Source organism: Kryptolebias marmoratus, linkage group LG5, assembly GCF_001649575.2.
Source record: "Kryptolebias marmoratus isolate JLee-2015 linkage group LG5, ASM164957v2, whole genome shotgun sequence".
In the NCBI taxonomy this organism is placed as follows: domain Eukaryota; kingdom Metazoa; phylum Chordata; class Actinopteri; order Cyprinodontiformes; family Rivulidae; genus Kryptolebias; species Kryptolebias marmoratus.
This window is the reverse complement of record NC_051434.1, coordinates 2,592,348-2,616,020: the sequence shown is the minus strand read 5'-3', so window position 1 is coordinate 2,616,020 and position 23,673 is coordinate 2,592,348. Positions and strand designations below refer to the sequence as shown.

At 35.5% G+C, this 23,673-nt stretch overlaps 1 protein-coding gene across 1 annotated transcript in view; it reads left to right on the top strand.

Annotated features, from left to right (window-relative positions):
- col11a2 (collagen, type XI, alpha 2) overlaps positions 1-23,673 on the top strand; it is a 39,539-nt gene that overhangs the window by 7,136 nt on the left and 8,730 nt on the right. Inside the window, exons 2-35 of the mRNA XM_017427629.3 lie at positions 4,760-4,921; positions 6,464-6,674; positions 6,861-7,023; positions 7,188-7,310; positions 11,045-11,980; positions 13,292-13,408; positions 14,850-15,065; positions 15,999-16,052; positions 16,453-16,494; positions 16,633-16,695; positions 16,853-16,927; positions 17,009-17,095; positions 17,417-17,473; positions 17,686-17,739; positions 17,825-17,878; positions 18,184-18,237; positions 18,380-18,433; positions 18,522-18,575; positions 18,694-18,738; positions 19,086-19,139; positions 19,563-19,607; positions 19,749-19,802; positions 20,513-20,557; positions 21,052-21,105; positions 21,217-21,261; positions 21,417-21,470; positions 21,698-21,742; positions 21,870-21,923; positions 22,048-22,155; positions 22,523-22,576; positions 22,663-22,716; positions 22,836-22,880; positions 23,165-23,218; positions 23,514-23,558. Coding sequence (XP_017283118.1) covers positions 4,760-4,921; positions 6,464-6,674; positions 6,861-7,023; positions 7,188-7,310; positions 11,045-11,980; positions 13,292-13,408; positions 14,850-15,065; positions 15,999-16,052; positions 16,453-16,494; positions 16,633-16,695; positions 16,853-16,927; positions 17,009-17,095; positions 17,417-17,473; positions 17,686-17,739; positions 17,825-17,878; positions 18,184-18,237; positions 18,380-18,433; positions 18,522-18,575; positions 18,694-18,738; positions 19,086-19,139; positions 19,563-19,607; positions 19,749-19,802; positions 20,513-20,557; positions 21,052-21,105; positions 21,217-21,261; positions 21,417-21,470; positions 21,698-21,742; positions 21,870-21,923; positions 22,048-22,155; positions 22,523-22,576; positions 22,663-22,716; positions 22,836-22,880; positions 23,165-23,218; positions 23,514-23,558 — 3,431 coding nt within the window. The remainder of the gene's footprint in view (positions 1-4,759; positions 4,922-6,463; positions 6,675-6,860; positions 7,024-7,187; positions 7,311-11,044; positions 11,981-13,291; positions 13,409-14,849; positions 15,066-15,998; positions 16,053-16,452; positions 16,495-16,632; positions 16,696-16,852; positions 16,928-17,008; positions 17,096-17,416; positions 17,474-17,685; positions 17,740-17,824; positions 17,879-18,183; positions 18,238-18,379; positions 18,434-18,521; positions 18,576-18,693; positions 18,739-19,085; positions 19,140-19,562; positions 19,608-19,748; positions 19,803-20,512; positions 20,558-21,051; positions 21,106-21,216; positions 21,262-21,416; positions 21,471-21,697; positions 21,743-21,869; positions 21,924-22,047; positions 22,156-22,522; positions 22,577-22,662; positions 22,717-22,835; positions 22,881-23,164; positions 23,219-23,513; positions 23,559-23,673) is intronic.

Below are 23,673 nucleotides of genomic sequence, written 5' to 3'. Positions count from 1 at the left end.
GACTGCATGTGCAAACACGCATGCACAAACATCTATGTATCACACAAAAATTTAGCAACTTAGAAGCATTAGAAGATATGGAGTTTTTCTTTTGAAGTAAACTTTCAAATTTGCAATAATAATGAGTGATTTCTGTGTGTGACTGTGTCCATGCAAAGGTTTCAATAAAGGAATATGCATAATATTTACCTGATTGCCAGACATTTCTTCACTAGATGTTTTCAGGTGTTCCCTAACAATCTGTATACTCCAAAAAATTAATTAATAGAACAATGAAACATCTTCCTTTACATTACATTTTTCCCATTATATCATTCATTTTGGGGTGTTCTGGGTCTCGTGTTGGGTTTATGAGGGCTACCAAATATCTTCACTGTTCCAATTTTCTTCCATAAAGGATGGGCCCTAAAATTATTTACACACAAAATCAAATCTGTGCATCTGCTTTGTATTCAAACAGAATAACTGTTTTTTTTTTACAAAATGAACCATCCATCTAGTTTCTTTACCCGCTTTTTCCTGTCCGGGTTGCGGGGAAGCTGGTACCTATCTCCAGCAGTCATTGTGCAAGAGGTGAGATAAACCTTGGAGAGGTTGGGAGTCCATCACATGGCCAGACAAATGAGACAAACAATCATTCATATTCTTACTCACACCTAAGGACAATTCAGAGTTACCACATGTGCACAGGGAAAACACGGAAACACGTTCTTGTCATTACACTTGTCATTATTTCTCATTCCTGTAAGACTATCTGATTGTGTTTGAACACTTTGTGTGTGTGTGTGTGTGTGTGTGTGTGTGTGTGTGTGTGTAATATCATGTGGCTTCAGCCTTACAACAGGCTTTGACTGTTCACACTGGAGTTTGTGACCAAGGTAATTAAATCAGTTTTAGCTCCATCTCGTGGCAGCTTTCTGTAACTGCAGATTTAAAACACATGATCGAACTGTACTGCAGTTTTATCAGCACCCCTTATTTTACAGTGCAAAGGTCAGTTATATATTTTATTTTCTGTAAGGTTATATTTAACTTGTAGTATGCATGTTTGGTCAGTTTGAGGTTCTGTCTGACTGAAAGGGTTACAGTATAATAGTATGTTTTAGCCCAGGCTATCTGCTTAAAGTCTCAGCCACCCTATAGTACAGTGTTTTATTTTATATTAAAGAACATAATATCTTAGATTACTTTTAAAACAGTTCAAATGACTTATTTATTGCTCAATTTTTGGTATATACACACAGATAATAAATTATTTGGAATGTATTAAAATTTAATATGAATTCACTTAATTTATATACTGATACTGGGGCAATAGTTTGCTTCTTTGGCTTCTAAGTTCCATAGAGATTTCTTCAAACTTTTCCAGTGACTTCATAATGAAAAGTTTGAACAGGAAGATAAACAGGAAGAAGAATTATCATTATAAGTAAAAGAAGCTTCAGTGGAAGAAAGGCTATCGTCTACTGATAGAAAAAGGTTGATGATTTATTTCTCACTGTTTTTGGGAAGAAGCTGAATCACATCTTGTAACTTTTGATCATCTGTATGTTAAAAAATATTATGACTTGTATGAGAACCTATGGACTAAGAATTGTACAAACAGATAAATGAGGTTTATAGTGTAAAAGTGGTTCTAACAAGATTAAAACACAGGAATTTAATAATTTTCCTGGGAACATTGTCTTTTTATTGGACTTTAGTCAATCCAGTTGTAATTAAGCTTAACTGTACAGAATATTTACATTCAGCCCTGATTATGTGCCTGAAAGCCTGTTTCCTGTCCTAATAGCAGCAATGTAATTGGGCCACACTTACATCAAAAGATTGAAGCCATCTGTGAGAGCTTATGCTCAATAAAATTGAGGGAGCAGGAAGAGAAGAAAAAAGGTAAAGAAAGTGAGTTTGTGCCTCTCAGCTGTCTGTTTTCCTACCTCGTCTACGTTCATTTGTGTCACTCCTCATCCTGAGAGGTGTGTAGGTGCACGTTTCCCTGCCTGTGCTGTCTGCACCGTTGCGTGTTTTTGTTTTTTTTAAGGGTGTGTTTTTGTCGTGATTGTGGTCCTCCAGGCAGGAAGGGCCCCGTCTGCAGATGTGAGCTGGGCAGAGAACAGGGAACAGAGCAGCACATTGTACTGGACATGCTGGGGGAGCTCAGGCTGCAATCTGATCCAGTATCCTGCCATCACAGAACCATGCTGTCTACTGTCACTGCCTGCCCCCCCTAAAACACACACAGTCCAACTTTGCATGAACCTTTCCCTCTCAACCTCTTCCTCACATTGCTCTCCTTCCTTCTGCATTTCAAACACATCGTTCACATGCAGATCTGCAATAGTACTGAAATTTTCAGAATTGAAAACACAGACATCAAACTTTGTTGTTGCCCACTGATCATGAGTTTCATAGCTAACAAATATTCTTTCCTACTAAGTCTTAGTCCTGTTAAGACACTCTTTTAAAGTATACATCATGTTTGTTTGAACTGTCACCTGTTTGTTTTTTTTCCTGACCAGTTTTCTGTTAAATTGCACCTTTAAGCATATTTTTTTCAGGTTTCCTCACGGGGGGTGGCAGGGGAGGTCATTTAGCATCACATTAACATGCTTGTATTACCCTTATTCCTACTACCTGTTTTTGTTCTACATTTACACACCATTTCCTTTTTTTTTTCTTTTCTCTTTACCTGTTTCTCATTTATATTTTTCTTCTTAAGATTGTTCTCTATTTCCTTTTCCTCTCTGGTGTAGGATGACATTAACATGCTGTGGTCTAGACGCCCATAAGCAATATTATTACAGCATTTAGCCCTTCTGAATAAATATTACCGTTTGTGGGCCTATTTGACGAACTGTTAACTCTAAAACACTGGGTGTCACCTAAACATAAGCACCTCTGTTGGGAACAGGGAAACTTAAGAACAAAAACAAGGAAGTCTTGCATTAGATACAAACACAATCCTTTAGAAATGTTTCAGAATGCAGTGTAAAAGCATTATCACTTATAAAATATACATTCATCCACTTTTTGTTTTTATAACACTTGTATGTGCCAACTTGAGGTAATTTCTGATCTGTGCTCTGGTCAGGTGCTCCTTAGCCTTTTAAACATCCTGAGAGGTGTGTAATTACATGATTTCTCCATAAATATTTATAGTACTTGAATATGTTTATTATTGTGGCTTGAGAATGAAAATGAAAATGGCTTGGGTTTGATCTTTGCATGGTGTGATGTAGATCTTACCAGAGGAATGCATCACTGACCCTATAAGTTTATTATGGGAAGAACCACAGCAGGGTTGGCTGTAAATGGATTTAATTGGCTGTTAACAACAAAGTTGGCTCTCTGGTGCAACTAAAACACAGACTCAGGAGAATAATAAGTTCAGGAAAATGTAAACATAGGTTCCGGTTTTAGCTTTGTAGATGCTTCATTTTAGAACCTGACAGACTTGTAGCAAAATATTTTTATTTTATCTAAATTCTTAAATCGCTAAACATTATTTTTATTATTTATTTATTTATTGACAAAATTTGTGTGACAGATTTTGCCATGCCAACTTTAATTAGACAGCAGGAGGCTCAGTTTGTTATAGATGTTATGTTTTTTTAATGAACAATTAAGAAAAAAAATAAACATGATTTGCAAATGTATAAAATAGTGTATAATCTAGATAATAAGAAATTATTTGACTTATGTTAACTAATGGGAGTAAATGTAGACTTATTTTTTAAAGATCATAGAAATACCTAAGTCCTTACATGGAAGTTAAATTTAACAAAGTATGTTTAAAAATAATTAAGTGTTCCCAAAAGGCAGGAAATATTTACAGATACCTTGTTGCCATGTGTTTAGCTTCTCTCTGCTGTTCTTAGTAACACTAACAAAACCATTAATTAAAAGTTATGAGGTTGCATTCAACTGATTTGTTCTTTCCAGAGTTTGAGAGGTATGTTTTTCTTTTTTACCTGAAGTGTGACAGACAGCCGCAGTGCCTTGGAGCAATCTGAGAAAGCCAACAAGGTTAAACCACAGTTCAGACTGAAGGTAGAGAAACAGACTGGTTGACCTCAGTGTGTGAAAGTGACGACAGGATGTTAGTCTGGCTGTTCACTCTGTTCCTTTGTGTATCTGTTTTATGTTAAGGTGTATACTTCACCACTGGAGTGTGTGAGGATTTCAGCGTTTTTGATTGTGTACACATGTGAAACAAGGTTTTGAAACAATTATGTGATGTCAAATAAATATTCATTTGACTCAGCAGTTTCACATCAACAGTCATTTGTTCCAGCTGCTTAAAATATGTGAGCAGAACAGAGGGCACAGTCTCCGTTCTGATGTAAACTGAGCTATGCTGTACCCACCCTGAACTGATGGTTCATATACTGTATGTTGCTTGGACTGTTGCCCATCTGCTCCGACACAGTGCTTTCTTTCTTACAGTATACCCAAATGTACATTGAGCACCTTTTCTACCATCCTGTATTTCCTTAGTACTGCAAGAATATTTAAGATTATGTTTAAGATCAACTTTATTGAAAGCGAGATCAGCATAATAGCAAACAATGACTTACTGGAGACAGCTGCTGCATAGTTATTAAATCATAAAATTATATTCTTAATCTGTTCAGTACCTTGTGAAAAAATGCACATTTATATACAACACAAGTGTTGTGTTTCAGGTAAATAACCTCTGTTTAAAAGACTTGTTTGTTAAGCAATATAATGAGTTTCTTCACTTGTTTCTCCTCCTTGTCAGATCCGGTGGATGTGTTGCGAGCTCTGCAGGTTCCCTCTCTCCCTGAAGGTGTGAAAAAAGTCCCAGGCTTTTGCACGTCCCGTCGCTCCAGCAGCCCCGATCATGCTTACCGCATCACCAAGAAGGCCCAGATCTCTGCCCCCACCAAGCAGCTCTTCTCAGGTAGGCCTCAGGTTGACTAAATGTATGGGTATATCAACATTTATGGAGACCACATTATCTATTTGGCATTCTAAAAAAACAGATCCAATTTTTGTCTCTAGATCTTATTCAAACATGCCCTGAACTTAACTGAAAATAAATAAATCAATAAACATGATAGGGTTGAATGAATAAAAAGCTAAGCAATTATATATATATATATATATATATATATATATATATATATATAATTGCTTATATTGCTAGTAAGGTTGTTTGAGCATGATTTCACATAGGATATGCTTCTGGGTTGTTGTTTTTTTTTTCAAACTTATAACCAACCAATCAGGAAAGTTTCATTAACAGTTTTTATGAACCACCGAAGAAGAGAATGCCCGGTAACCACGGCAACTTCCGGCTAAGCTAATCTTAGCTGACGACGAAAACAGCTACGGTGAACTAAACTTCATCAAAGAATGAAAAACACGTTGTTTTTTGCTCTGCCCTTTTTGGTAAATACTTGGTTCGTGCTTTGTAGACGTGTTTTGATGTAACAAAACTGAGCAAATACAAACATTTAAGGGTTATTTTTAAAGCAAGCTGGCCGCAAATTAATGAATCAAGAATGCTAACATGCTAAAGTTAGCTTAAGTTATTGCTACTTAAATGTTTTTCTGCCTGGATGACTCAACCAGATGCTGTTATAATTGTAATGTCTTCATTTTTATGAACATTAATGTAAATTTTTAATGGCTATATTGGCTCGTAAAGTAAATATTAACATTTGTGTATAACACAGATAAGGACATTGTGTATTTATGAATTCTTTGTGAAACCTATCATTACAGCTTAGATGTATTTTAAACCAAGCGTTTTAAATTTTAGTGAGGCTGTTTGTGTTTTTTTGCTAAATTGCTTAAGGTATAATCCCGTGTTGCTGTGCAATAATTGATTTAATTGCGTTGAAGGGTTTAAACACATTAACTTGGGAGTTTTGTCTGACACCACGGAGTGAGGAAAGAAGACCACATAGTACCACTTATGTGGTTAAAAAGAAATCCTTTTAAGCCCAGTCTGATTTTCATCCTTTGTCTGTTTGTTTGTTTAGCATTCTTTGTCTATCTGTGCTTACTTGTTATGAGTCTACATCTTGCTTCTAGCTTCAAACTCTGATAATGTATGTTAATCCTGGTGGATTTTACCTTCATTTAAATTAGCTTCTATTTTTGTTTCCCAATCGCCACTTTTTCCCATTTATCATATTTGACACTTGTATCTTTATATTTATTTTCATCAGTTCCTCTTAATTTCTTGCCTTTCTTGTTTTCCTTGATAGAAAAAGGTTTTGCAAGAATGTTTGGGTCAGTCTACGGTCATTTTCTTACCACAGGACAAATATGTACACGCTTTGATTTAATTAAATCCCTCTGTTTATGTATTACTATTTATCTTTATTTGTGCCTTATTTATAAAAAACAAAAAAAAACACAAATCATTCTGTCAGTGGTACATATTGATCAGATAAATGTCCTGTTGTTTTATTGTCTTTCCTTCCTCCTATAGGCCGTTTCCCAGAAAACTTCTCCGTCATGGCCCTTATTAAGGCCCAGGCTGGTCTCCAAGCCTTCCTCCTCTCTATCTACAGCGAGCAGGGCATCCAGCAGCTGGGCATTGAACTGGGACGCTCACCTGTTTTTCTGTATGAGGACCAGAATGGCAAGCCGGCACCTGAGGACTACCCACTTTTCAAAGGCATCAACCTGGCTGATGGCAAGTCAGTAACCAGCAACAACCAGTTTGTGACTGGTTGAGATTATTATTGTGGTCATATGGGTGGCTAGAAATAGCATTTGTGTGGATGTTTGTTGAAAATCATTTATGATTTCAGTGATATATTATTATTTATGGCTATAGTCTTTTACATGTCTGTTTGCCTGTGCTTCCTTCTTCTTATCTCTAGGTGGCATCGCATTGCTTTCTCTGTTTCCAAGAAAAATGTGACACTGCTGCTGGACTGCAAGAAGAAGATGACCCGTCCTCTGCCTCGTGGCAATAACGCTGTGGTTGACACCAATGGCATTACAGTGTTTGGAGCTCGTCTGCTTGATGAGGAGGTTTTCCAGGTCAGAATTGTAATCAAGCAGATGACTGATCATATTTCCACTGGTTTTTCCCTCTGCTGTTGCAGCCTGCTTCTACAAAGTTTAAGCAGGAAAAACGAACGCTCTGGAATATTTGTGTATGAGGTTTTATGAAAGTTCTACTTGTGTCTTCTTTTTATCCACAGGGAGACATCCAGCAGCTGTTAATTGCCTCCAACCCTCAGGCAGCCTATGACTTCTGTGAACATTACAGCCCAGACTGTGACTCCCCTCTGCCCAAGACCCAGGCTCAGGACCCCAACACATACGTGAGTAACACCACACACCAAGTTCATAAAAGTTCTTGCAGGGTACAATAACTAGCCTTCATTTTTTACATCTTCTTCCACTTTTTATCAAATTATTACAAAAAATAGCACAACCACACAAAAATCAAATTAGAATTTGCAAGGCAAATAGTTCATGTGTCCTACAGAGTGAAAAACATTTGACTTACACTAATTTTTATGCTTGAAATTCAACATTTTAGGTTCATCTGTAGCTCCAATAATCCTGGCCCAATCAGAATCTGTGGACTTTGTTTTACTTTCTTTTAATTTGCTCACATGCTTCTCATATAAAAATATAAAATAAAATACTAGATTAGCTTATTGGATCTATTTTTTTAAATATTTTTATTGTCCATTAATCAACAGATAAATATTGTGCTATGATGTCAGCCAAATATAAGAGAGATAAATATTTAATGTGTAATAAAATGCAACAAAATTACCACAGGGTACACCCAAGATTTATCACTGTCAGTTTTTATCTTGGGCACTGATTGTGCTTTTATGTGTCGTTTAGTCCATCATTGTAGACATTAATTAGAAAAACTACAGCACATGGGATGTGGTCAGTTATAAAACAGTCAAGTCAAATGCATCAATGTTCTGAAAATCAAGTCCTCAGGTTCAGATTGGGCTATCTAATAATGTCATCAAAGTCCTGCTATCCCTTTCTGTCCTTCTCATGCATCTTTGTCATCAGCAACAGACTGTATCCATCCAATTTCTCCCTCACCTTCACAATCTGTGTGTCCCAGTGGTCTGTAGAAAGGCAGAGGAATTGTCATATTCCCCCAGAACTGCTCCTCTAAAATGAACATGATTTGTCATGGTAAACACTTTCAGCAGTGGGTTACTTGTCACTGTTTTCATCTCTTCTGTAATGGAACACAGAAAGGTAGGGGGGAAAGGATGATACAATAAAACATGAATGTCTTTCCCTGTTTTGTTTCAAGGGATTGAAATAAAGAGAACCTGTCAAGCACACAAAACAAGAAAATTAAATTTTGATTGATTTTCTGCTTAAATTGTGACATAAGTTTTTGGCTTAAGGTTGGCTTAGGGGGGAACCGTTCTGCTTACTGAGACTGATTGTGCACAATAAATGCATAACAGGTTTTGCAACTGTTTGGGAGTTGAAATTCTGACACCAGCTTTATCTCAAGCCTGTAAGCATAATTAAATTTAATCTGCATTCACTCGTTTAAAGCACATAATCTTTTTTAAGGTTGGATGCTTGATCCAACTCAGTATAAAATTTTCAGTCACTGTATAGAGATCCTACTCTTTGTGTCCTATATCTTGCCATGCTGATACTGTTGAGATGACTGCTTTTTGAATGAATATAAATCATTGTGGTTATATTCATTAGCTTTCTCAGTTGCCTTTATTTTTGTTGGTTTTCTCATTCATCAGGGTATTTTTGAAGACAGTTTTAATTACAACAAACCTGCACAGACTCTGATGAGCTGAGAAATATAAGTTTTGCATTTAGTTATTATCTCCTATGGCTGTCTATTGCAGTCTTTCAACATGGTATATTTTGTGCTTTTACTTTTTTATTCCTGTTTGGCCTCTGTAACCCCTCCATAATTCTTCTTTTTCTTGCTTTCATTTATCTTTCTGCCCCATTTTAACCTATCCCTTTTTGTTCCTTTCAACCAAACAATCCCTTCCAAATTTCTTTTCTTTTGGTACTTTGATGAGGAGCAGGATGACCTTGAATACCCATATTATTATGAGGAAACAGGCCTTCCCTCCTCTTCTGCATCCACTTCTCCCCAACCTGGGGACCACAACCAGAAGGTAAAGTGGGAGAAAGAGAGAGGGAAGACGCGAGTTGGTTTAGTGGAAGGAAAGGGGGATGAGAGAAAGAGAGGAAATAACAGTGACAGAAGTATAATGCATGATATAATATTGCCATTGAATAGAATCCAAATTTACATATTTGTTAAAAGAAAGGAATATTTTTTTTTTTTAATTTGTAACCTCATCTCTCATCACTCTATACCTCCATTTTTTAATTTTACATCTCACCTTTTTATTAATTGAGAATGACCTCGTACACATTCAATTTATGTCCATCATCTGTATCACACAGGATTACCTTTGCTCCTTGTGATTTTTTTGTCTATGTTATTTACATGTTGTCCTGTATGTATGTAAATTCACATGTGGCCAAGTGGGGGCACTGGGGGAAGAGTAGGTCCAGCTGTGTTGTTCTACACACATGCATTTCTTTCCTTTACTTTTCAGTATTGTCTCTGGTATATTTTAGTTCTCTTTTCGACTTCAAATGTTTGTCTTGTTCTCTTATTCACTTCTAAATAAAAACCCTTTTTTATAAAAAAAAAGACAAAATATTTTTCAGAATTGACTGTGCAAAGTATTTACATTTGAAATTAGTCAGTGTTGTTTCTAGATCTGTTGACAGTAATATATCAAGAGATTATTAGGATTAGTTGTTTGATCTTTGACTGTTTTTGAGCACATGCAAATGCAAGTAAGCTTAGGAAACATAAGAAAATTGGTAATCCCAAGAAAGAAGAGTTCAATATTTTGATTTTTTTTTGTTGTTGTTATTTTCTTGAATTTACTGACCTCCCTTTGCATGTTGTTTGAAGATAAACTCCTGATTGGGTTCTCATTTGTGAAATTTGCACCAGTGTTTGATCAGATATTTTTATTGTCCTCTCATTTGCATGATCACTTAATTGTTTTGGAGAATTAAAGTCACTGCATGCAATTGCTGTACTTTTGCATCATCTGTTTAACATCAGTTATATTTTAAAGTACAGTTTCAACAAATTTCAGTGCATGGTTATACACATAAGGTTTGTACAGCATACATAGGATGCATGTATGCTACAGTTTGACTCAATAAGATCCATTGCATTTTTGTATTGCATCTATGGAGTGTCTATTCTCCTTGGAGGCTTGTTTTTATTTCATACTTTGTTATATTTTTAAACAGTTTTTCATTTTTTTCTGCATGTATTTTAAATGTAGTAGCATGATTTCTAAGAAATAGAAATGTATAATATTTTTTCATATTTTGTGATTAACATGAATTTGAATGCCAGCCTAACATCTAAGCTATTTTCTTTGCATGGCTTAACTACAAAAACTTTTTTGTTTTATAGTTGGACTGTTTAGTGCATTATAATACTAAAGGTCAGTGCATAGTGATGTGTGTGTTTTTGTGGGTTTGTGTGACTTTGTCTACAGCCTCTGTGTGTATATTAAACAGCCAGCTTTACTTGACTCCTCAGTGCCTCTACTAAACCATGGCCTCCAGTTCCTGTTAGAACAAAGATGCTGCTTTGTCATGTAATAATGGGAATGGCATTATTGGAGAAAACGGCAAAATCCCAGTAAATATAATGGCAAATTTTTAAAATGTGTTTGTGAATTTAATGTTTTTTAAGTAATTGTTTATTTTAGATGTATTTTTTCAACCAAATCTTCTGCTGTATCCAGTAATGCCTGCACAGTCTCAGTAAATCGTCTAAGCCTTAGCCATCTTTATGTCACTATGTCTCAAAACATCCACTCTTGTCTTTTTCTCTTTTTCTGTCAATCCCTTGTTTGTGCTTTTTATCTCCTTCCCAACCCCTTTGTGTATCTTTGTCATCTTCTACCCTCTCTGTGTGTCTTTGCCAATACGCACTTCCACATACTAAACATCTCAACTAAATAATAATTGCGGATATTAGAAGAAGACACTTAATGGAAAAGCAGCTCCTACTAAATCCACTCTTGTCAAAGCTAAACCCACTCCAGCTAGGTCAGTCAAGAATGGACCATACAAACTGGTTGTCAAGCCACCTATTCCCGCCAAAGCTTCCAAGTCTTCTACAACCAAGCCATCTAAAGCAAAACCCACTGCAGCAGAAATCCTTTTGTCTAAGATCAAACCAACAGCAGCAATAAAATCCAAACCCACAACTGCTCCAGCTAAGAATAACAAGAAACCAAATGGTGCAGCAAAAGCAAACAGCAATGGAAAAGTTGTACCTGAAAAGAAAGTTAACGGAAAATCCTCAACAGAGAAGAAAGCCAATGGAAATGGAAAAGCCCCTGTTGGGTCTAAGGTGAATGGAAATGGCAGTGGTAAAACTACAGCAGAGAAAAAAGCAAATGGAAATGGCAAAACTACCACTGAAGTTAATAACAAAGCTGAGAATAAAGTCAATGGTGGGGCTAAAGCAAATGGCAATAAAACAGCTGGAAACAAAGCAAAAACTAAAACCACTACAAAGACTGTGAATAGTGCAACTAAGTCACCCGTAGGAGTTACTAAAGCACCTAAACCCACAAAGTCATCAAAACCAGAATCTAAAAAAATTCCAAAAGCTGCAGCCACCAAACCTACAGCAAAAGTCTATGGGAAAGCAGAGTTCAAAAAGATGACTACAATTAAAACTGTAGTCAACAAAGTTCCTCTGGTCAAACCAACAACCAAAAAAACTTTTATTCCAACAAAAGTAACTCCAACACGTGCCCCCGTCCAGTCCACTCCACCCAGACCCACAAAATCCAAGATAATGGACATAAATGTTAAATCCGAACACAGACTTTTCCCACCGTTTGGGAAGACTGCACTCAGTGGAACTGCGGTCACATCTGAGAGGACCAACAGTTTTCAACAGGTACAACATGAGGGTTCATGTGTGTTTCAAAATCTCCAGAGATGTATGTCCCTCCTTTCCAGTCTCTTTACCAGCTTTGTCCATCATCCAGATCTGCAACAAAATCTTTGTGAATTTCTTTTATTTTTTGAATCTTTTGTGTTATGATTTGTTTAATCTTAAGTTAGGTGGCTGTCTTTCAAATTTTGATGCAAGTCCTTGATGATGCTCAAGCTGGTCATCAGAATGGAAGTTAATTCATACTAAGTTGTCTAGCTTACTGCCATCTCATCTCTTTCTTATATCATATCATTCTGGAGAGCTTCCAAACCTCTTCATATGATATGTTCAATCTGTGCAAATTCAAGCATGGCTAAATGTACAGTTTTGCTAATATTTACTTAACTTTATACTGAAACTGGATCTTAAAACTTGAGCTCAGTTTCTTTGTTTTTTTTTATGGAAACAGTTAATGTATGAGTCAAATAAATGAGCATGGATTGCTAAGGTTCAGAAGCTTAACCAAGAAACTATATTGTCACACTTTACACATGTGCAGCAAAACAAAAATTGCCTGTCACTAAGTCACCAGCTGACATTGTTTAAGTATCTGTCTTTACTTTCTGACATCTGCCTCCTTGTCTCTTGTAATTTCTTTATCAAATTTGAATAAAACAGCTTCACAGAATATAGAAACAAGCTTTAAGCCAGACTTCATATCATTGTGTTATAATGCTAACCTTTTTTAAAGTAGAAAAAATGTGAGATTTATGGTCATAAGTTATTTTTTAATAAAAATGCATTGTTTGGTACATTAAATGAATTGATTCATATTCTGTGGGGCTGTTGATTGTTGCCATTGTTTTTTGTTCTTGGGTGAAACTAGACATCCCAAAGCATCAAACTGATATTTCCATTTTTTGGGATGAATAGATGCTCTCAGTCCAACTTCAGATAAGAGCATACTTCACCCTCTTTTGAGTCTTGACTTGTGAACTTTAAAAAGCGAAAATGGTTCAACACTATCATGAAAAGAAATCTCAGCAAAAAGGTTTCAATGACGTCAAATCTTGCATCAGGCAAAATTTATAGTCATTGATATTCTACAACTGTTTGAAATTTCTTTTCCTAAATGGTTCTTTACAGGTATAAAATTGTGAGTTGCCAGAGAAAAAAAAGTTTGCCTCTTGCAACCACAATTTTGGTTTGTATTCCATTTTCTTCTTTTTACTCATCATCATCTACAAGCAGACTGTAAACTAACCCTGCTCTCCCAATCAAATCTGCTTACTTTCTCCCTGCTCACCACTTCCTGTCAACCTGACCAATCAGGATGTAGACACTGAATATTCTGAGGCTGGCCACACCCCTACAGAGACCGATTATTACTATGAGGAGGTCCCACAGCCAGATGGTGAGGTGATTGGACAAGAAGAGATACCTGTACAGGTAAAAAGAAAATGACACACATCAAGTCAAAAAAGACCAAATGGATGGATATTTTTATACATATATGATAAATCTGGAAGATTTGTTAATTTCCTTAGATTGGATAAAATGATTAGTGCAATAAAATACAACAACCTAGAAGTAAACTCAAGAGATTTCCATCTTCAAACTAAAGTTATATAATACCTGTATGATGGTGAGCCCAGTCTTTGTAGTTTAACAAAGTAGTGAGAGCTCTGTGTCCTTCTTTATATGCTTCTAATCTCACATTACAGTGTCTTTTGCATCAATGCCATGTAGCAAGACAAGAGGAAACCTTGTCAATAAAGAATGTATTATATTAATCTGCTTGTATCATCAAACATTTTTATGTGGCTCTATTTTTCCTATCAACAAGATTTCTATTTTGTTCTCATCTCAAGATTCTTGGCTGATATATAAAAAAAAAAAAGTCATCTTGGAATAAGAACAAAAATCTTGTGAAAAACAGGTCCACATAGGAATATTTGACATGCAGTTTTAATCATAGAAACAAAAGGAGATAAATATAATGCATTCTTGTTTGGAAAAAAAGTGTCTTACAGTTATTAGTGAGGGTTACTTCATAACCTTTAATTGACAGAATTTAAAAATGAGTATGTTATAGCTCTGATCTGTTCAATTAGAATTACAACATCAAACTTCTGTTGTCTATTAACGTATGTTAGGTGACTTTATTAACTTTGTTTTCAAATGTTTATGTTAAAATGTTTTGGTACTTTGGAGAAACCTTTTATAATGTAAAAACATACAAGCATTACAGGCTTTTATAAAAAAAAGGCAACATATATTCCCCTTGGATTCATATTTGTTCTTATAACATGCATGGTAAGTACACAAGTAAGATACTATAGTATTTGCTTTGCATAGTACAGCACATAGCACAAGCTTGTCTTTCACAAAGTTTGTTATTATCAGTTTTGTGAGCTCAGAAATGTTAAAAGTAAATGTCCTGAGCATAGTGTCGCTTTTTTATTGTGCAGCTTTTAAAATAAAGTTTCTTATACACAGATCTGATAATAAGATGCTTTGGTAAAAACCTGCAGGTATAAGTCAAATGATTAACAGAAGATTTAGAGTAGCAGAATAAATCTGCTTCAACATAACTCACCTGAAACAAATCAGACTGGATCAACAGCATTAAGGACCCACAGAGTCTGAGGTCTGCCACATGTCTGTTTTATTCCAATGTCACTGTATATTTGCAAAAGGTAAGACTTATTTTTTGTATATGCTCCCTTCTTGCACTCTCCCCTGTTTTTACTTTTCTTACTAACATTTTTCCATACCTTTTATCTTCATATTATTCCTTCCTCCTTTTGCACTCTTATTTTTCCTTCTTTGAATCTTTCTTTCGGGCTTCTGTATCTATCCTGTCGCGGCTTTAATGAACCCATCGTAGCCCCAGGTGGAACCAACCTTGGTGGGAGAGGAGGTAGATGCCACCAAAGCAGGCGGTGTGCATGAAGAAGTCTTCACTGAGGAGTATGTGACTGGAGATGTGGGCCTTAAGGAATACGACTATGCCTACAGAGACTACAGTGACCCTTTACCAGAGACCGGAGAGATCGATGCCTACATGGGTCCCGCCTTGTCCGCTGTGACGGACGAGGGAGGTGTGAGTAATTTTGCTTCAGAGGCAAAAATAAAAATCAGTTTCAACCAACTCTGAATCCTAGACTTCACCTAATTGTATTCAGTCCTCATATAGAGCATGTTTGAGTTTTTCATTCATCACAGACCAATACAGAGAGGGATTTTATTAGTTTTTCTGTTTTTGTTTGTTTGTTTTTTACAATTCAGACCAAATAATTTTCCTATTTAAAGTGATTAATGTGAATATAATTGCTGATATACATTGGTTGTTTTTTTTTTTCTAAAAGCTGGTATAGCAGTGCTGGCATAAACATCAGTTTTAGTTTAATACTACTAAATTTAAAATTGCTACTAAAAGGTTCATTTGTAATTTTTAGTTCTGTATTAAGCCAGCTCAATCAGTCAAAGAGGAACAAGTATGTAAGTATGTAGATCAATTCAAGACCTATAAGTCATATTGGTGGTTGAAACCGATTTTATTTTTTAAATGCATAGTAAGCAACTTAGACCCTTGAGGAGATTGCTTTAGTTATTAGCAGCTGTTAGATATCCTAATAAATGAAAGCAGTAACTCTTACATACATTGAAAAAAGGGGCATTTGGAAGTTAAACAGTCTTTAATGCCATTTTTCTCAGTGTATGGCTTTGTTTAGTTTTGCTAATCAGAGATGGCTTTTATTTATGCAATAAGTGTATAAAAGTAATGGTCTGGCACAGTTGAGAGCCACAAAATCAGAAGGAAAGGAAAGTTTGGAAGCTTTCACAAACAAAACAGGTTGTAATTTTTATCACTTTGATTTCAACACTACTAAAATGTGGGTAATTGCGTTGTTGGCTTTCTCTGCGCATGTTGTCATTTACTTTCAGTGGCCATACTTTTTTTTTTGTTTACAGTTTAAATGTTAAACTTATAATTACTCCATTTTGTTCCTGGACACTTGTGTGTTTTCCTCAGGCCACCATTAGCGGCCAGAAAGGAGAAAAAGGAGAACCTGCTATCTTGGAGCCTGTGAGTTACTAATAATGTTTAAACCACTTTTTATAATCAGGTATATTTAGTTTGGCTAATTTTATGAAATTTTTTAAAAAAAAATTTGCCTGTCAAAAAGCAAAAAGTTAAGTAATTTCTGGATTTTAGAAGAGGCCAATGAAGAGGATTTAATGTAAATGAAAGTCTTCAAAGCCTTTTGTCCTTAAAGAGCAGCAAAAACACTAAACATGTTTCTCAGGTTTAGTAAAAATAATATATACTTGATTTATTCAGTGCATATTTTTGTCACAATCTTTTACACTGTAGTTATATTTCTGATTGTTATTAATAGAAGATTGATACTGCACTGAATTGAATGTGCTGTTTGTTTGTTTTTTGTCTCAGTAAAAGCATTTTAACTTTATTTTGCCTGTTTCAGGGAATGTTGATTGAAGGTCCCCCAGGGCCTGAAGGACCTGCTGTAAGTAAATAAATTCATTTTTTCTGAAATTAAGTTAATTCTTATGATTTTGCCATTTCTTTATATTTCTTAGTTCCTAAGTTTGATGTATTCATCCTTTATGCTCATATGATAATGTTATTTTTCTTCCTTTGTCAGGGGCCTTCCGGACCTCCTGGCCCTTCAGGACCTCCTGGTTCTGTTGGTGACCCTGGAGAGAGGGTAAATTTGTTTTCTTTCTTTTTTAAAGTTCAGATTATGTGCATCAACAGTTCTGAGAAATGAGAGGGTACTGCAATTTACACTTTCAAGGGGATCTATTTTGTTTATATCTTCTTTACACCTGTCTTCTTTACCACTCCTTGTTTCCTTCTTGCAGGGTCCTCCTGGTAGGGCTGGTCTGCCTGGAGCTAATGGAGTTCCTGGACCTCCTGGAACCTCAGTCATGCTGCCTGTAAGTTGATTGGTGATCAACATTGATTAGGTGTACAGCTTTGCCTCATTGTTTTAAAATCTCTTCTTTTTCTTTTTGCAGTTCCGCTTTGGTCAGAGTGGAGGCGATAAGGGACCTGTTGTTTCTGCACAGGAGGCTCAGGCAGCAGCCATCTTGTCTCAGGCCAGGGTCAGTTATTATTTTTGTTTCACATTTTAACATTGTATGTAGTTAGTTTTTCCTGATGCACTTAAACAGTTTACCAAATAAGTCATTAAGTAATGCTAAACAAAATGAAATATGTGACAAAATCTACTAAGGCTGCTGATATAAAATTAGCAGCTAATATAACACTAAATAAAAAATGTGAAACATCTTTGTGATGTCATAGCAACGCAGACGTAAAGATGATGTAGAATAAGAATAACCTTTTGCTACAGAATTCTAACAAACATCATAAACAGTCATATTTCTCAATCATTGTTGATTTTGAAATTTTTCTTTCTCTAGATGGCTCTGAAAGGACCTCCTGGAGCAATGGGATTTACTGGACGTCCGGGACCCCTGGTGGGTTATTTCTCATTTGGACCTCTGTAAATTCTTATCAAGAGTTGGTGATAACTGTCACCATTGACAAATTTTAATTTAACATCAGATCTTTTATGAACTCTTCTTTGTTAATTGTTGTCTTTATTAAATTTTTGCACTTTTAATTCCATAATCCCTAAAATACATGACATTACAAGCAGTACTGATGATGATGATATTGTTTATTTTAGGGAGGTCCAGGAAGTCCTGGTTTAAAGGGAGAAAGTGGAGACCCTGGTCCTCAGGTAAATCAGTCACTTTACTAAACTTGTCATTTGTCCTTTTATTTATTACAGCCACTAAATCACAGACATCTGTTTTTTTTGTTAGGGCCCTAGAGGACCGCAGGGTTTGTTGGGTCCTCCAGGCAAATCAGGAAGAAGAGTAAGTATAAACAATTAGTGATTTTTGTTAAGCTTTTATTTGTTCTATTTAAATTTACACACTGGGAGAAAACACTTGTTACATAAAGTTGATAGCATTTAGCAAACATTGATGGCATAGCTGTCCTCTGTAGTTTTTAGCACTTCCATAAGTCCAGAATGGTGTTTATCAGTACATAACTTCCTTTTTGGTAATGTTTCAGTCATCTGTTTTTTCATATATCACCTAACAGAACTATCTATAGATGAGACAGACTATGCCACGGTATCATTTTAATATATTTTTTCTTATTATCTTCCTAACAGGGTCGTGCTGGTGCTGATGGTGCTAGGGGAATGCCAGGAGAGCTTGGAGTCAAGGTAAAGTAATCTTTCTCATGTTATGTATTTGATATAATCTAAATTCTTGTCAATTTGCATAAATGTGTCAACATTATTTTTGTTTCGTAACCACCTTCTTCAACGCAGTAGTGTATCTCACAAGTATGTGTATTTGTCTCAGGGTGATCGTGGATTTGATGGTCTTCCTGGTTTGCCTGGTGACAAAGGACACAGAGTAGGTCAAACAATAGTCAAATATTTTTTTCTTTGTTTATTTGTGTAATATTATCATCAATCTTTCTTTTACTCTTTCATCTTGTCAGGGTGACCCAGGACCAATGGGACCATCAGGATCTCAAGGAGAGGATGGAGAGAGGGTACGTGCAGAATAAAAAAAAGAATCCTAAATCATATCAAAGATTTTTTTACCTTGTGTCACTCCATATCAATCATTCATTCATTCATCCATGATATGCTGTTTCTGTGTGATTATAGGGAGACGATGGAGACGTTGGACCCAGGGGTCTCCCAGGTGAACCCGTGAGTGTTTCCATGACAACCAAACAGATTTTACAACTCTCCCTGTTGTCTTTGTTTTTGTCATTTACATTTAGTATACAAATACAATTCTTTGTTTTACCAAAACATACTGAACCTGTTGCTTTATGGCACTTACATTTGGAGTATTGTTTTACAACCTGCTATCCACTAACACTGAATTATTCCTGATTGGTAGATCACCTTTTTCCAATGTAGGTGTTGTTACTGCAGCAATTTGTTTTGGAACATCACGTTTCTTACTTGTTTATTTATTGTGTTTTTCTGTTATTGAATTTTGTCTTATCTTGAACGCATATCTGTGTTGTTGTCTTTATGTTTTTTTTTAGGGACCCCGTGGTTTGCTTGGGCCTAAAGGTCCTCCTGGAGTCCCTGGACCTCCTGTGAGTAAAAGGCTTTTCAAACTCTACTATTCTACTTTATTTTAGCAGGATTAGGTTTTCCTTCTCTGATCACTGAACACCCACAGAAACACTTGAAACAACATGCTGTAAACTAATCAAACAACTAAACCAGTAATCTAAAAATGAGCAGTTTTTGTTTTGTTTTTTTAAAACAATATTTGGTGACAACAAAGGTTCAGATAGCCAAGTCTCAACTATAGATTTGATACCCGTACATTACTTAAGTGTTTAGTGTTTGAGTGAAATTGTATATTTTTTTGTTTTTGTTTCAATCTTGTTTTTTATGTATCCATATTTTGTAGCAGCACCAAGAAAAGCATTGTCCTTAATCCTTCATTTGTACAGTTAATGTTTTTAACTATTGTCTGTTTGGTGAGTCTTATGTGCATCTTCTCCCCTTAGGGTGTACGAGGAAATGATGGACCTTATGGTCCCAAAGGAAACTTGGTCAGTAACATTTACTAGTCCATCATGTAATTAAAGTATATATATATATATATTATAGTATATATATTCAGTATTTCTAGGTGTTTTTTTTCTTCCTCTGGTGTCTTTCAGTCACCACTTTACTTTTTTCTTGTCTCTTAGGGTCCCCAAGGTGAGCCAGGACCTCCTGGTCAGCAGGGAACCCCAGGAACTCAGGTGAGCCAACCTATCTGTGGCACTGTATTTTTATTCTTCAGTATTAGCTAAAACATAGGTATGTGTTGGAAGTACACAATTTAATTTGATTGCTATTTACCCATTATCATTTGATGTACCTCAGCATCATTTATTCTCATCAGTATATAATCAGACATCAACACATTTTCATTAATATACAAGCAATTATTCTAAATCAGAAGTGTTTTTAATTTAAAATGCTGCATCATTGTTGTTTTCACACTGATTCCACTATATGCCTGCAAAGTAAAGCAGCTCTTTTAAAGCACCTCTAGTCTTTACCATCTTAGCATTGACAATATATTACAAACAAGTTAGTTTTTACTTAATTCTATGAATCACATGTAATGTCAATTAAACAAGCTGTACTCAGAGTCCTCTTCCTGGGCTTTAGTTTAGTTGTTTAGTGCAGGTGTAGCAGTTTTATGAAATGAAGTTTGTGGTTGGAACTATGAAATATATTACAGTTACATATTTCTGAAACTTCATTATTCTTCTGAGGCTGTAAAATCACCAATTAAAGATTGTATATTACATTTACATTCTGATGGCATTATCTTTGCATCAGAATGCATCTTAGAATTAAAGAAATTACACATCATTGTTATATACACACATACACAAAGGTAAATAAATTCAATTAAAATTTAGAAAATGTGACAAGTCTTTTTGCATGTTTGTTTCTGCAGGGAATGCCAGGACCTCAAGGACATACTGGACCCCCAGGAGAGAAAGTAAACTATGACTTATAGATTATTTTGTAGATTATAGATACTAAAGTGTTGTGAATCTTCAGAAAAAATAGCCTTTATAAACTCTGTAGTCTTTTAATACTCAAGAACTTTCTAAAAAATTAGAATTATTTAACCTTGTTTCTTTTAAAAGTTAATTTTGGGCATAAATGGCAGTATGTTCACAGGTAGATATTCACAGCAATGTGTGTTTGACTAATTTCATAAGAAACTAGACAGAGTTACTAATAGGATATCTCTGCAGCTTTTTATCCACATAGAGGATTTATTTTGCTTTAAAAACTTCCAATTCAATTTAATTGGAATGCATCAAAATGCCACTGGACTACAAACAGATGCTTATAGTATCTCTCAAGAGAAGCAAACAGAATAGTGTCATATTTTAAATATGAGATGCTTAAAATAAGAATTGTTTTGGAATATACAGTATATGTCATGATATAATCAACTCATGATCGTCTTGTCTTCTTTTCTAGGGTCCCACTGGAAAGCCAGGTTTGCCAGGGATGCCTGGAGCTGATGGCCCTCCTGTAAGTTTGTCTTTATTAAATTATATGATATAGTTATAATGAAATAAAATAGACTCCACCAGTACTGCATAGTTTTCTAGAGACTCAAGCTCTTGGTTTTTTTTTTCTCAGGGTCACCCAGGAAAGGAGGGGCCTTCTGGGACTAAAGGAAACCAGGTAGGTGTAACCCAATTACAGCAATATTCTTCATTTCACCTAGGAAATAAATAAAGTATTTTTCTATTTATCTACAGAAACTCAATTCATTCAGTTTCATGCTTTACTTGTATCTTGCACTTTAACCTCAACTTTCTTTCTATGATTTTCTCCAGGGTCCCAATGGTCCTCAGGGCGCTATTGGCTATCCTGGCCCTCGTGGCATCAAGGTCAGTACTCTGAATTTATTTAAAAAAAAATCTATATTTATATCAAGGTGTTCATGGAAAGTAACTGCTTATTTTGTCTGAAGATGAAAGTACTTTACAAGTTCTGTTTTTTTGGAGGGAGGGTATTTTATATGACGTGTTTATTTAGACTAAACAAATAAAAGATTTTTGTGTGATTGCATTCTTTCATATATCAGTGTATTGATGATGTAGTTCCTTTATTGCAGGGAGCTCAAGGAATCCGTGGTCTAAAGGGCCACAAAGGAGAGAAGGTAACTCGTTCATTACAGTTTAATGCCTCTCAATATACAACAGTAATGATGACATATATTTTTGTTGACATATGATAGCAATATGTTTATAAAGATACAAGATGTACTCATTTGTTTTTATGTCTAGGGAGAAGATGGTTTCCCTGGAATTAAGGGAGATTTTGGTGTCAAGGGAGAACGGGTAAATTAAATTACAGATTAACTGGTTGGTTTGTTGGTTGTATCACGTTATGTTGCAAAGATTTGTGCTGCATATGCACTGAATATTATTTTTTTTATAACTTTGTTTTGTTTCTCACTGGTAGGGTGAAATTGGAGTACCAGGACCCAGAGGAGAGGATGGTCCAGAGGGGCCAAAGGGTCGAGTTGGACCTCCTGGTGATATTGGAACACTTGGGCTTGCTGGGGAGAAGGTATGACCCTTTCAGAAAATAATTTTCTGCCCTCTTAAGGTTGAATGTGTGATTTAAATAAAACAGGTGTGACATATTTTCATGGTAATTAGTTCTAAATTTGCTTGTATTGTGTTTGAATGGCACATAGTCATTTTATTTTCTTATAAAATTTGGTATAAAGTCTGGTGATTTGTATATGTTAGTTGCTGCATCATACTAAACAATGTTACTGCAAGATATAGTGACATAACTACATCACACCAGAGAATAAAAGTAGCACATTTAAACTATCAGTAACCTTGTTATAAAGTTTTATTTGTTGTGTGTAACAGGTCATCAAGCATAACTAATTGTGAAAAATGATGTCATTGCCGTGTTTTTACAGGGTAAACTTGGTGTTCCTGGACTTCCTGGATATCCTGGAAGACAAGGACCCAAGGTAAGAGAAACATTTTTACAGCATGAATTAATGAACAAGTTAATTTTACATGACTGCTGATACTGAGTTTTCTGCTTGTATTTTAGGGATCTCTTGGATTCCCTGGATTCCCTGGTTCTAATGGAGAGAAGGGAACAAGGGTAAGCTGTTAATACTGTGAAAGATTTCAGTTTACTGAGGTTAAGCTAAGAATAACTTGCATAGAGAAGTCTAGTGTGTATTTCACTTCCGTTTGTAACTTTTTTCTTGTCTTAATCAGGGTGTTTCTGGAAAACAAGGACCAAGAGGACAAAGAGGACCAACGGTACCTTTTCTCATTCATTCAGCTTGTAAAAGCCACTCTGCTCTGTCTTTTTGTTAAATCAAGGTATTAAAGCGTAACTAAACAGAAGCTAAAAAATCAGAAATTTCTATGCAAGCCTGTCTGACCTCTGACCTCATGCAGCATCCCTGATGGATAATGCAGCATTTAGAAATTAAAGCACTGGGGGTCAGCAGAGATGAGGTTTTGTCAGCATGTATTTAAAGGGTGTTAAGCTACACTGATTATAATAATTTAATAAAATTTGATTTGTTTGTGCCCATCAGGGTCCCAGGGGTCAGAGGGGACCAAGAGGAGCAACTGGGAAATCAGGAGCAAAGGTTTGTCTAAACAAACAAGAACTTTGTCCACACATGTGCTTTTCAGTTGTAAACAATTTTCTTGTTATTGCTGGTAATGTTAATAATTTATGATTTGAATCAGATTCTCAAAGCATGAATTTTATTTTCAGTTCCTTTTTTTTTTAAATGTGATTTATTTAAAATAATTTATATATTTATTTTCTTTCTTCTTCCCTTAAAATATCCTAGAACTGGACTGAAGTACAAATAATAAATAAAAGCAGTTATTTTTAATATAAAGTATAATGATATTTATCGTGTTGTTTCCTGTCAGGGAACATCTGGAAGTGATGGCCCTCCTGGTCCTCCTGGAGAGAGAGTGAGTTCTTATTTATCACTACAATAAACCTTCAAGCTTTTTATTAGAGCTTGTGTCTGTGCATCATTATAAACAACTGTAGGACTTTTAATTTCTCTCCAAGTACATGTTCTTA